Source organism: Sciurus carolinensis, chromosome 10 (genome assembly GCF_902686445.1).
Source record: "Sciurus carolinensis chromosome 10, mSciCar1.2, whole genome shotgun sequence".
Lineage (NCBI taxonomy): Eukaryota > Metazoa > Chordata > Mammalia > Rodentia > Sciuridae > Sciurus > Sciurus carolinensis.
This window is the reverse complement of record NC_062222.1, coordinates 1,413,917-1,427,571: the sequence shown is the minus strand read 5'-3', so window position 1 is coordinate 1,427,571 and position 13,655 is coordinate 1,413,917. Positions and strand designations below refer to the sequence as shown.

Sequence of the window (13,655 nt, the reverse complement as noted above, 5' to 3'; positions counted from 1 at the left end):
TGAAATACATGAGCTCAGGCTGTGAGACCTCCCTTCCCCGCAGTGAAGTACCGAGCATCCTTTACGATCCCCTATGAGTTCAAACTTCTGAAATGCGCCTGGAAAACAGAGATGCAAACAATCCAGGGGAAGCCTGAACTTCCCAGAAGCGCCCAGCTAGCGGTCGGGCAGCAAGCCGGCTGTCCCGGCCAGGAACTCCAGAGAGTTGTTTTGCTGGATGCGTCCAGCTGTGTCAAGGCCCAAGTCCTTTAGCATCTGAAGAGGAGCGGGGAAACCTCCCGGAAAGGGAGTGCCGGTTCTGGGGGCCCAGTCAGCGGCGGACAAAGGCGCGAGCGCCCGCGGCGGCTCCGGCCTGCGGGCCGGCCTGGCTCCGGCTCAGCCTGCTCCGCTCAGCCTGCGGCAGCTCACTGGGCTCCGCACGGGCCTCGGGCCAATCAGCGCGCGGCGCCAGGCCTGCGTTCCCCGCCCGGCCCGGCCGAGCCCGGCCCTGCACCCGGCCCGCGTCCCCCGCGTCCCCCGAGTACCCCGGCCGCGCAGGGCCGGGCGAGGAGGGGCCGGGCCGCGGGGGATCCTGGACTCGGCGGGAGGTGGGGATTCTGGGAGGAAGGCTCCATTTCCTCCTTCCCCGCCGGCCTCGCCCCGCCACCGCGCACCCCAAATTTCGACGTGTCGCTTCCAAGGTGCTGGCGCCGCGGCCGCGCGAGGCCCGGCGGGGAGGATGCTGGGCATGTACGTGCCGGACAGGTTCTCCCTGAAGTCCTCCCGCGTGCAGGACGGCATGGGGCTCTACACGGCCCGCAGAGTGAGCAAGGTGGGTGCCGCGGCCCGCGCCCCTGCCCCGCCACGTAGGGCCCGCGGCCGGGCTGCTGCGGCGCGCGCACGACCCGCCCGCGCCTCGGGGCCCCGCGCCGCTGCCCGGACCCCGGCCGGCAGCTCAGCTCCGCTCCGTGGCCCCGGCGGGTGGGCGCCCGCCAGTCCACGCAGGCCCCGGAACCGCGGACAGGCGCCTCGCCTCCTAAATGCGGGCTGCTGCTGGGAGGCGCCAGCTCATCTGTCAATCTCTGCCCTTTTACTTTGCCTTTTTGAAATTTTCTCTGGTTTTGGATCTTTTTTTGCAGAAATTTCGAGGCGCGGGATCAGGGCAAGCGCTTTGCACTGTCCACACGAGAGCGGCCTGGAGACGTGGGATGTTGGGAGCAAAGGCCGGGGCCGAGGTTACTGAAATGCCTCACATCTTTGCAGTTAGAGTCACAGCCGCAGGACAGCGTAACGTGGTTCTGGTGGTCTCATGAGATCAAGGCTGCGGCGAGGCCCCCAGGGTAACCAGAGCCCGCTCCTGCGCGGATACCTGTGCCAGGGCCCATGCTGGGTAGTGACTTATATTAGTTCACTTCGCTGGCGCCACGATCCTCTGAGATCAGTTTTGATCCTCTGAGATCAGTTTTGATCCTCATTTAAGAGCTAGAAAACGGAAATTCTTACATTTTTTGCTGAGTTAATGAGTTAAGTCTGAAGCTCATGTTCTTTCTGGAATATTTCTTGTCTCTTATGGAACAGTGGACATTATAAACCCCTATCCTTGCCATCTCAATCCCCGCCCTCCCAACCCCGACTGTTGTTAGCAGATGTTTTGAAAGATGGAGAAAGGAGGTTTGGGCAGGACGGGCCTGTTGAGTTTAGGTGTACCCACAGGAGGGTCGCAGGATGTGCCCACATGCACCAGGTTGCCTGTCATTGAGTGACCTCTCTCCCAGCTCTGACCTGCTCTCAGGTGAATGGGGAAAGAGTGACCCCTCCTAGCACCACCTACAAGCCCTCCAGGGCAATGCTGGAAAAAAATCAACATGTATATACTGTTTGGATTTGGGAGAATGCATAAATGTGAAAAACAGAAGAAAATACTTTATTTGAATTAAAGGTGTAGGGAATGCATGTTGCCAACGGCCAGATGTTAAAATCCACAGGCCTCCCGAGCCAAGGGTAGCCATCGCTGAATGCCGTCTCTACAGTATTGAAGTGCTACTTTTATTTCATTCTCACAGGATATGAAAAATTCCCAAATGGACTTTTTTAAAGTTCTCTGGCATAAATGTAATTACCTAAAAAATTAAACTTAGTTTTTAAAAGTTATTTAATGTTATGAATAGTAAGACACCAAAGTTTCAAAGATTGGAATTATAATCCTTGTGTTTTGTTTTTTAATACTATTTAATGTTTCTAAACAGCTGGTCAACACACTATCTTTTGGTAGTTTTATTAATTTCAACTGATTTTTTGTGCTTATTTGGAAATAATTATTTTGGGGCAAGATGGCAAACAGCTTCTGAAATGGTCCTATATTACTGTTGCATTAGTGAAGCTTATCTTTTCCTGCTAGTGTATCTTGAATATATAAAACAAATTTCTGTCCAGATTGCAGCTAGAATGCTTATCTATATTTTAAAGAATATGCAGATGTTTGCATTAAATCCAAACTAATGATTGACAGAGTTTAGTTGTGATCCCCAAGATGTTCTGTGAAAAGGTCATAGATGGTTCACTGATGCCAGAAATGACCTTAAAACCAACTTCAGCTTCATCTGCTAAAGGCCAAGGGCACACCTGGCCCTGCAGAAGAGATTTCAGCTGAACCGTGTGGCTGGAACTGAATGTCAGCAATGCACCCCTTACCTGTTGGTGCTTAGTTAAGTCTCCTAATTGTTAAATATTTCCCAAGTTTCCATAGTTCTAGGTGACCGTGAAGCAAGGGTTCTGGGAAGATAGAGGTAGATCAGCAACGATGTTAAGCACCTTTTCATGTTCTCTATTCTAAACAAATTTTGGAATATACTACTTTAGCTATCTGTGTTGGAAATTCCAGATGTTTTATCACATCTTTATTACATGTATGCTGGTATAACACGCCTGTTATACCATTTACAGAACCATTACAATTCAAGCCGTCCGTTGATTTCAAATTTGAAATCGAATCCAGACTGAGCTTGGGGAATCCTGCTAGAAACTCCACCAGGACATTCGCCAGGCTGACCTGGGACTCCCGTTCGAGAATGTCATACTCTTCTCTGGAGCCATCCCTTTCTGTGCAGGGTTCCTGGAGCCAGGTCCCTGCAGCTGAATCACCTGATTCTGTTGCTGTACCACGACTCTAACGGAGTTTTTCTTGGCATTTATCTTTTTTGGCAGGCCTGTTGTTTCTTTCTTTCTTTCTTTCTTTCTTTCTTTCTTTCTTTATGTAAAATCTATGTAGTGACAACAAGACAGTCTATTGGAAAACCTTTGAGTAGAAAAAAGTGGGAGTTTATTCACTCTTACGCAGTGCCATTCGCTAATGATGATGATGATGACAGTAATAGTAATAATAATAATAATAATACAATAGACGCTTTTGGCATGCCATGTGGGAGTTGTGTTCTAAGTGCCTGCCCTGTGGCCTCATGAGCACAGATTTATGTTTCCATAAAGATGTGAAATTTTAGGTTGCAAAGCTTTATGTACATTAAATTAATATTCGTTGCTCAAGGTTGGTGCAGCCAGTGTACACATGAACGAAAGGTTGGGCAGTTACCTCGCTCCTGGCTTTTTCCTCATGGCCTTTTTCCCCAGCTGGCTGGTAGGAGCGAGTGGTGGGTGGTGCTGTTTGACCTCATGCTGGGACCCGAGCAGGGGAAGGGTTGATTACCAGGTTCCTTCCAGCTGTCAGATTTTGTGATTTCAGGAAGGACCAAGTTGGGGATATACTGCTGCTGCCAGCTTTCCTTCCCTTTGGATCACTCAGGGTTGCAGGTTTTCATTCACATGTGGCCCCGACTGTGCCAGGCCCCCCAGGCACGCAGGGAAACCAGGCAGAAGGACTTTGCAGGGAGCTGGTTTTACTGTGTGCAGGGATAGACCGGGACATGGTAGTTAACAGCTAAAATGGGAGGGTTACCCAGACAACAAGGGCCTGTGTGAGGTTAAATGCAGGGTTGGAGCAAGAGGGCAGCCTCCTGGGATGACCTCAGAGGGGACAGCCAGAGCTGACCCACGGAAGCACCCCGGGAAGGGAAGTTCAGAGGGCTTGACTCGGTGGTTGTGGGGACAGTCTGACCAGTGTTGTGATGAGGTCGTGTGCAGCTGGAAGAGGAGAACTGCTGGACGTCCCAGGAGCTGGGAGCAAGCTCAGGGCAGATTCCCTGGGTTGCAGGAGGCTTGTTGGGTTGCTGAGCACCTTCCTGCACACGCCTTGTGTCCTTGGGCTCTTCCCTTAGCTTACGAAGCAGGAACTGTTAGCATGCCCATTCGCAGATGGGCAGCTGAGGCAGAGACTGGCCAGCGTGACACCGAGTGCCTGTGACTTGGTTTCCAGGAGTTGGAGGAGAAGCTGTATGGCCCTCAGTTTGCACACAGCTGAATGGTGTGCAGGCAGAATGTTGGAAGTGCAGCTGGAGCAGCCCTGGAAGATCTAGACCCGGTAACAGACCAGGAAAGTCCTGAGACGATCTGCCCCAGGCGTGCTTGCCAGAGCCGCCGGTCACAGGTGCACAGTCTGCGTCCGGGGTTCTGCTCGCTATGCGCTGGCATAGATTGTCTCATCGAGTCACAGAGTGACCCCAAGTGGTAGATGACTGTTTCCGCCCTGCAGGTGAGAGACTTGCTCAGCCTTCACCTCTTGCCCACATGTGACAGTTTCCCTTAATTTTGATCTTTTAACATTTTTCTCTGCTTTCCAAGCCTTTCTTCATTAATGTGCTAAAATCTCGTCTGATCTTCAGAGAAATAGTTATTTTCTTTTCCAGAAGCTCTTTAACTTGCCTGCCCTTAGCATAGTGGAGCTATTTGGCAGCTAGGTTAAGATTTTTAAAAGGAAATAAAGAATAAAAATAAAGCTAAAGCAAAAAGGAAATAATTTATAAATGAAAGACAGTGTGTCTGCACTCAACTTTTGGTCCCTTAGTTCCAGTAAAAGCATGAAGTGCATTGCTAAGGCCCAGGTCTCACAGGTGCATGCTGACCTGGCTCAGGTCTCACAGGTGCACATTGGTCTGGCCTGGGTCTCACAGGTGCATGCTGACCTGGTCCAGGTCTCAGGTGTGCACTGGCCTGGCTCGGGTCTCACAGGTGCACACCACCCTGTCGAGTTGGCCCCCAGGGCCGATTCTCTTCCTGGCTTCCCCCCACACTACTTAGCACCTTTGCCCAAGAATTCCTGTTGGCACCCAGCATTTGGCACCACAAGGCCATCTCCCATTGCTCGTGGCCCTCTTCATTCATGAATCCAGGCCCCCACTTTGGACTTTCCTGGTACCCTAGGATCTTGTCCACTCTGTTTTTAGGGCAAGAATTGTTGACAGTCCCGGGCTATTCATTTCTGTAACTGCTGTGGCAAATTATCACAAACTTGGTGACTTAAAACAACACCATTTGTTATCTTATGCATCTGGAGTCAGACATCTAAACTGCGCAGGCTCAGCGGGGTCCCTGGAAACTTTGAGGGAGGCTTCATTCCCTGCTCTTGGTGGTTGGTCAGGAGTACCACGTTCCTGGGCTCCAGGCCCCACACCATTCCTTCCTGGACTCCACCCTCCCGCCTCCCTCTTTTAAGGACCCCTGTGAGTGTGTGTGCTCAGGTGATCCTCAGTGCAGTCACAGGGCAAGGTGCAATTCTGAGGGCTAGGGTGTGGACAGCTTTGGTGGGCCACTTCCAGCCGCTGGCAGGCGTGCCACGCTGGTTAGTGTCTCACTGTGACTGCGGTTTTGATTCTGGCACAGGTCTGCGAGGTTAGCCTCCAGGCAGTGAGACCTGGGTGGGTGGTTCCGTAAGGTGGAGGAGCAGGTGTGCATGAGGGCGGCAGAGTAGATGGAGTGGATTTGGAGGGGATGCCACACAGCGCTGTGAAGCAGTTCCTCGCAGTTTTGCAGGAGAGGCTGCTGCAGCCAGAGGTCTGGGATTGATTCCTGGGGCACCGGCTGCCTCTGGGCTCCTTGTTGCCCTCCGAGCAGACTTCCTGCCTCACAAACAGGCAGACCCTTGATTCTCAGTGAAGGGTTGGCCTCAGGTGTTTTCATGAGGTACTTGGAATAAAGACTGGGTGCTCAGTTTGTAAAAGTACATGGGGGTTAAAAAAAAAAGTTGACGTTGTACAAATCAGAAAGCTGTGGAAAATAAAAGTGTGAAAAAAGAGTGAACGCAGGCAGAGGAAATGTCACCAGCCACAGTCAGCCCCAGAAGGCAGGCTGTGGCCTCAGGTGTCTTGATCAGGTCTGTTATGGTTTGGACGTGAGGTGTCCCCAAAAGCTCCGTGTGAGACAGTGCAAAGAGGTTTGGAAAAGAAATGAGTGGGTTGTGAGAGTCTGAACCAGTCAGTGAACGAATCCCTGATGGATTAACTTAGTGGTTACTGGAGGCAGGTGGGGTGTGGCTGGGGAGGTGGGCCTAGGAGTGTGACTTTGGGGTGTATGTATCTGGAGAGTGGAGTCTCTCTCTCTGCTTCTTGATGGCCATGTGAGCTGCTTCCCTCTGCCACACTCTTCCGCCATGATGTTCTGCCTCACCTCAAGTCCTGAGGAATGGAGTCTGCTGTCTATGGATTGAGATCTCTGAAACCGTGAGCCCTAAATAAACTTTTCCTCTCCTAAGATTGCTCTTGTTGGGTCTTTTAGTCACAGCAGTGAGAAAGCTGACCAAGACAAGGTCAGAAGGTGTCTCTTAAGGAAACAGTGGCTTTGTCCTAGGGGCCCAAACTCTGGCCCAATTTTGGGTGTTGGTTTCCACTTCCTGGAAACTGAATAGAGGTGGAGTAATTGTCACCGTCCCGCACGAATCTCCTCTTTCCTGTTTCCCTTAGCGACTCAGTGGGCCTGTGTTTCCTACTTTTAACATGGACTGAAACAATGCACCTCATCTTCTGCAGCTGATGTTCTCTCACTTTTCTTTCTCTGACAGTTACTGTGAAGCGAGGAACTTGCCAGTGGGTTTCAGTGACACTCATGTTCTCTTTGATTAGCAAATTGTTCCAAATGTGGTCTGGGGGGTCTCTTTCGAGAGCTGGAAGGAATCTGAGAATCGACCAGTCCGTCCCTGCCTAACAGATGAGGAAGCAGGCTCAGACCACCTGTGGCATCGTACCGCACAGCACTGCCCCTCCAGCAGAGTGAGAAATAGCCTCCAGTCGCCTGGAGCCCTGTTAGCGCCTTCCCTGTGACTGGAGAGGTGCCTGTGGGAACCTTGCTCGCATGCCAGCGGGAGACAGTGGCCATGCTTTGGCAATCAGATGCTGCTGCTTGTAAAAGTCACTGTCGAGTCTGGTGGGCAGCCGGGTGAATGGATCAATTGCCTCCTTAGTTCAGAAGCAGTTTGAGTGACTACAGAGGCCCTTTGCAGGTGGCGTTGGCAGCTTGACCCGGTGCCAGGCTCCCATGGGCCGGCGTGTGCAGGTGGAATTTGCCTTGAGTCATGCGCGTTGCACTGGAGCTGCAGAGTTTCGGAAAGTTGGGATTCGTTGCCAAATAGGAGCATAGATATTTCATACACGAATCTGCGTCATAGACTTCTCCAGGAATGGTGCAAACAGTGGGCACCGTTGGGCCACACTGTGGCACCCCGATGTTCAGCTGGTATAGCCTTCCCTGCGGGCACAGCCTTCCTGCCTCACCCGCTGGGCTCCACCGTCTATGCCAGACTGCCTTCCTGTGGCAGCTTCAAGGTACCTGGGGGCTGACCCTGGAGGTGGTCAGAAGCTAGGGACTTAGGAGCATTGTCACAAAGGAACCCCAGACTGAAGGTGAGCACCAGGACACAGACCAGGCTGGGCGGCTAGAAGGCGGCAGGCCTGCGGTTTCCCTGCTGTGGAGTGCAGGCGGTGTGGCCTCAGGCGGAGGCTGGAGGCTCAGGGTGGGCGAAGGTGGATTCCTCCTGTTTGAATTATCACCCCACCCCAGGTGTCCACTGAACACAGGTCTGGGGTGGACACGTCTTCAGTCACAGGGAGAGCCTTGACCTCGTGGGCAGTTGGCAGCTCATTTGATTCAACCGAAAGAAATAGTAGTCACTCGCGTGTGGCTTGAGTGCCCGTCCTCTGCTTGAATGCTACCAGCGAAGTCGACCAGCCTGTCCTTGTGCTTGAGTCTCCACGGAAGAGCAGGATCCTGAATAAAAACAAAGTTGTAACTGGGATCTTAAGAAAGTGCTGTCGACATACCAGAGCAGGGGTGCGGTCAAAGCGTGAGCAGCAGGTGCCCGCCTCAGACGGAGGCCTCCTGGGTGTGGGAGCCCATCTCCAGCCCCATCTCCAGGTGACATGGCTACTTCTGAACCCTTGGGGCCACGATCTGTTCCCGAGGTGATGGGAGAGCCTGTTAGCGTGAAGCACGGCCTGGGCGGGGGACAGGAAGGGGAGCGACCTGCCTCTGCCCTCCACGCCCCTCCCAGGGTCATGGGATAAGCAGCCAGCAATCTCTGCTTCTCGGATGCTGTTTGAGTTACTTGGAACCCCAGTCTTGGTTTGAAAACGCCCAGGTCCTAAGTCACTGTGTTCTTCTGTCTGACTCCTGGGCTCTCCTTCCCCGGGGCTGGCTTGCAGTTTGTGATTTCTTTAAGCTTTACGGTTTGCCTGTCCCAAGGGCGGGTTTTCTGTTGCTCACTAGGTCATCCACGTTCCTTGAAGCTCTGTGCTGGTGGCTTTTTCCCAAGAACGCACGGCAGAGGCCCCAGGGAAGGGCTCTGGGGAGATGGCAGTGGGCAGGTGGGAGCGCAGGGAAGGAGGCTCCGTCTCTCACAGAGCTGCTGGGCAGGTGCCACCCCCTCTGGCTGCCTCCACAGGCTCTGCTTCGCTGGAGACCATCCGTGTCACTTGTCCATGGAGTGACTGGCAAGTCCCTGCACACCCCAGAGGCCTCACCAGGAAGTGCAGTTCCCGCACCCCACCGTCTGGCTGATTTGCCAAAGCCCAGGCTTCTCTGTTCGAAGCAGGCAGCCTGCGATGCTCCTGCCCTGGGTTCACAGTGCACAGTTTGAGAAACCCTGGTGTAACCTGCCCGCGTGGCAGTTTGAAGATTGGCAGGCGGATCTAGACTTTATTTATGGGCAGTCTTCCTCTGAGAATGGCAAGCCTGCTTCTTTCTTGTGCAAAGTAGGGATGAATTTATGACTTTTATGGAAACCAGGTGGTTTCCTGCCTGGTGGGCCTGTCTCTCAAGTCGGGAAACTGGGGGCTTCTGGTTTCAGGCCCCCTTTCCCGCCCAGGGCTATGAATAGGACTGGAGCCGGCTCCCTGCCTCCTCGCATTGAGCTCAGCAGTTTAACCCTTTAATGTTGGTAGCTGTGTTGTGGAGTCTGACTTCTAGGCTCAAAAACGAGATTAAATTGGATTCTGCATATGTCAATACTTTGTGTTTTCTACATTAGTTAATATTTTAAAATATCTTAATGCCAGGCATAATGATTTGAGGAAAAGAATTCCCCATAATGGAAGGTGGTGTGTTTCAGTGACTTGATTATCGTGCTGATCCTTTTCTGTGTGACCGTTGTTCCTTAGGGTGAGAAGTTTGGACCCTTTGCTGGGGAGAAGAGGATGCCGGAAGACCTGGACGAGAACATGGACTGCAGACTGATGTGGGAGGTGAGCACGGGGCCATTCATGCGTTAACATGCTTCGTCACGCGTTAACATGCTTCATCAGGAACCATGATGATGAGGCCGCTCGTGTTGGTGCTGATTGTCACTTGAGTATTTAAGTGTGTGCGTGTCTTAATTTTGACGTTTAGCATTTAATAAAATTAGTCTGCTGAAATATTGTTCTTCTAGAGCTCACCATGGCAGAAGAAGCGGGGTTCTACCTGTGAGCATGTGTGCAGGCTCTGTGTGCTGGAGGGTCTCGTCCTGCGTGTTAGCGGGCCTGCTGCGTTTTTGGGGCTCCTTTCTAGGTATTAGAAGGCCTGAGGGATGCGGACAGGGAAGCAGGGGTGCGGAGACAGCTGAAACAAAAATCCAGAAGACTTGGCCCTGGAACTATCTCTGATGGTTTCTACCAGGAGGTGATGTGAGAGGTGGGACCCTGGAGTAGAGAGGCACGGGTGGAGGGGCCCTTGGGCCGTGGACACGGAGGAGCAGCCAGTGGGGCATCTCATGTGGGTTGTGCAAGGTGGAGTCTCTGTAGCTGTGGGGGGCCAGCTGGAGCCCTGGACGCAGAGAGGAGTGGAGGCTGTGACCTTCAGGCAGAAGGCCTTTTGGAAGCCAGGGGTTGGCTCTCAAGGCCCACTGCTTGGCCCAGAGCCACACCTGTCATGGAGAGTGAGGGTGAGGTCCTCCACTCAGAGTGGACTCCCTGTAGGGTCACCACACCCCGCAGACCCCGCACTGCCACGGCTGGATCATGTTTGCTTCAGTAACTGGGTGCTGTTTCTAGCCGTGGCAACACACAGATCAGAGAGTGTGTTGTCTTCAAGCAAAACATACTTGTAGGCGTCACCTACGTGCTGCCCAGGTCAGTGGGGGAGCCCAGAGGGTTCGGGGAAGGTTCTGGGGTGTGAGGGATTAGATGGGAGTTACTAAAGTGTTCCACCCTGTAATTTAACTGGGAAATGTTATAGATGCTGCCTTAATTTAGCATGCTGTTTTAATAGTTTATTTTTATGAATCTAAAAATACTTTTAATGGCTTTCGCTGTTTTTCTGTAAGGTCTTAATTTTCTCAGCAGTTAATTCTTTTAGAAGTCAAATGCTTACGTGACAAAAGATAACCTGAATAAGTCACAGATGATAAAATAGCAGTGTTTTAACGTGTCGTTCTTGGCTTTTGGTATCCGTTTTATGTCTGAAAATGTCAGTGTGGCGGGTTGGTGCTTTGCACAGCTGAGCCCAGGCCTAGCTAGGCAGGTAACGATTGCACTTTTATTTTGAAAGGGAAGCTTGCGGACGGGAGTCTTGAGGCCTCTGCATGTGGCATGGTGGTGGCTTGGCCGTGGCACTCAGCTCTGCGTCCTGTTTCTGTGGTTCTTCGTGGTCTCTACCTTATGATCTTGTTTTTACGTCTTGTGCCTGTAGGCCTCCCACTTTGCCGCCCCAACAGCTGTTGGTTTTCTCCATGTTTATGTTCGAGGATAAGTTCGAACTTAAGGTTAAGTTCGAGGAATGGCTGCTCTCTTTTATTTGTTTAGTACTTCTCGCTGGTACTTTGAGTGAGTGCTGGGTACTTCTCACCCCGACCCTGCTCTCGGGAGCTTGTGGCGTGGCCCCTGGCTCAGGTGCCCCTGCCCCCTGCTGCTCCTCCCTGGGCTGGCCTTGGGCGTGGTCAGCCTGCAGCTGTATCACTGGCTGGGGACGGCGAGAGCGTTCTGGTGCTGTGTTCTCTGCAGGAATGTCCAGAGCAGTCGGCAGCTTTGACTGCTCAGGGTCCTGACAGCTGGGCTTAGTGCTGTCCCTTATGAGGGGTCACTTCTAACAAGCCTGTGACCACAGCGCTCTCACAGCGCAGCTCCTGGGGCAGCCCCCAACCACCTGGCCTTGTGGCTGTGGATGACAGATGAGGAAGGCCATGTGTCTGGAGACCGTGTCGCAGGAGAGGGCGCAGCGACAATCTGTGTTTTCCTCGTACTTGGCTGATGGTGCCAGTGGTCTTGGTGGACGTGGCCAGGAGCCCCTGAGAGGGCGTTTCTTATCAAAGAAGCACCAGGTGGGACTGGCCTCCAGGTGAGCCCTGGGGCGTGGCCAGCATCCTGGGGTCAGATCTTGGGGTGCGGTGGGGTGTGTGGCAGCAGCTGCTCCCCTCAGTGCAGCCATGGAGCACAGCGGCTCCCTGTCTCGCCGTGCTGGCCGTCGGGATTCATAGGGGTCTTGAGACTCAGCCTTGCCTGGCTCTAGTGCTTCTTGGTGAACTCTGCTCTGCTCTTGTCTTTTTGGAGAAAGTGCTTCAGTGGAAGCGCTCTGGTGCCTCAGCCTTAGGCCCGTGGCAGCTGGAGGTTGGGACCAGCGCGGCCGTCACACTGCCACCCACTGTCCCCAGCCCCAGCGTGGACGTGCCGATCGTCTGCTGTGCTCCGAGCTCCCTTAACTAGGGGTCCTGCCCACAGGGTGCCAGGCGTCCGGGCCTGCAGGTCCCTTGCTTCACCTGTGCTCGCTCACACTCACGCCAGGGCCGCACTCCAGCCACGAGTCCCTGACTCTCCAGACTCTCCCTGGTACTTTGGTTTTAAATCTCCAAGTCCTTTGCCCCCCACAGCATTTTCTTGGGTATTTCCGGCCACAGTTCCGATGCCCCTCTTCAGTCACTGGCGTGGGTCTTGAAGTCCTGGCCCTGAAGGCACAGCAGGCCTGTGTGTCTTCTGCCACCGACTCCGCTTATTCCTCGGCTGTTCCGCAGTGGGTGCCGGGGCGAGTCTTCCCGCAGCTCCGCTCTGATGCCTGGGGCTTGCCTTCCTTCGCGCGTGGTCCTCTGGCACTGCTGGAAGAGGGTGTGCAGAAGCCAGCCGGGAACCCTCTACACAGAACACTGCTGACCTTCCAGCAGAGGCCCTCCTGAGCTTCGCGGTTTCTCTGAGATGACGCAGGTCTCAGCCATGTCCCCCTCCTCTCTCTCCTGTCACACTGGGGCCACGTCAGCCTCAGTCCTTGAAGGGTTGGGCAGAGGCAGGTGGGTGCTCAGCTTGTGGCCACCTGCCGTGTCACAGCGAGCTGGGTGGCCCCTCTGTGGGCACAGTTCTTACTGGGTGGGCAGCGAAGGACTCACGTGCAGGTCCCAGAAAACCAGAGAAAAATGAAAGATTCACCACATTCTGGGTGGGTTTTGCAGGGGATAAACCTCTTTCACTTAGATACAGACTGATTCCTTGCTATTATGTCATCTTCGATTTATGTAGATGTTTATTGGAACACAAGGAGCATCAGGAGAATTAACAAAACAGCTTAGTTTTGCTGTTTACAAGGTCTCTGGCCTTGTACTGGAGCCAGAGAGCAGAGTGGGACACAGTGCTGCGGGAACTGCAGCTTCCCCTGCGAGGGCTGACGAGGGTATTTACAAGGTTTGCGTTTGCTTGTTTTCCTGAGTCTATCCCCCTGGAGGCCCAGGGAGGAAACCACTTCTGAGGCCAGTGGAACCATCAGGGCAACTGGTCACTATGGTCTGCTCACTAGCTGCACCATGTAAAAGGTCACCTTCAAATGATCTTAGTTTTATTTGTTTTTGTCAGCAGAAAAGAATTTGCACTTCTGGAGGAACAATGTGTTTTCAAAATATAACTCTCAGATACCTAATTATGAGATTCTCAGGCGTGTTATGTAAATTATCCGTCTCCTGCAGTTACAGTAGATTATTATTTCATAATGATTCCACATCCAGGTGAGCGAGCCCCCGTCTGGAGCTGATGGGCTTCAGAATCCCCTGGTGTCAGTTAAAATGCTCCCAGCTCATTCCTGAGGTCCTTCCCACCCCGGCCACCACTGCACTTACCCAGTGGTGACAGTCCCTAATTAATAACCCCTCTCTCTCAGTGTCTTTCTCAATGAAGAGCAGTCAGGACACAGATGGAGAGGAATCCTCTACTTCTTCAGGGTGGGATTATGCGGCAGAGCCCAGGCCAGCGTGGGGAGGTGCCTCGCCCGCTTCTTCAGTCTTGGTCTCTCTGCCACCTGCAGCGAGAACTGGGCCTGCAGAGAGGATTTTGAAGACGTTACCCATCTCTTGG

At 53.1% G+C, this 13,655-nt stretch overlaps 1 protein-coding gene across 1 annotated transcript in view; it reads left to right on the top strand.

Moving 5' to 3' along the window:
• Nucleotides 1-344: 344 nt before the first annotated feature.
• Nucleotides 345-13,655, top strand: part of Prdm5 (PR/SET domain 5) — a 157,118-nt gene continuing 143,807 nt past the window's right edge. The window contains exons 1-2 of the mRNA XM_047567347.1: nucleotides 345-811; nucleotides 9,513-9,596. Of these exons, the coding sequence (XP_047423303.1) occupies nucleotides 719-811; nucleotides 9,513-9,596 (177 nt within the window). The 5' untranslated portion in view covers nucleotides 345-718. The remainder of the gene's footprint in view (nucleotides 812-9,512; nucleotides 9,597-13,655) is intronic.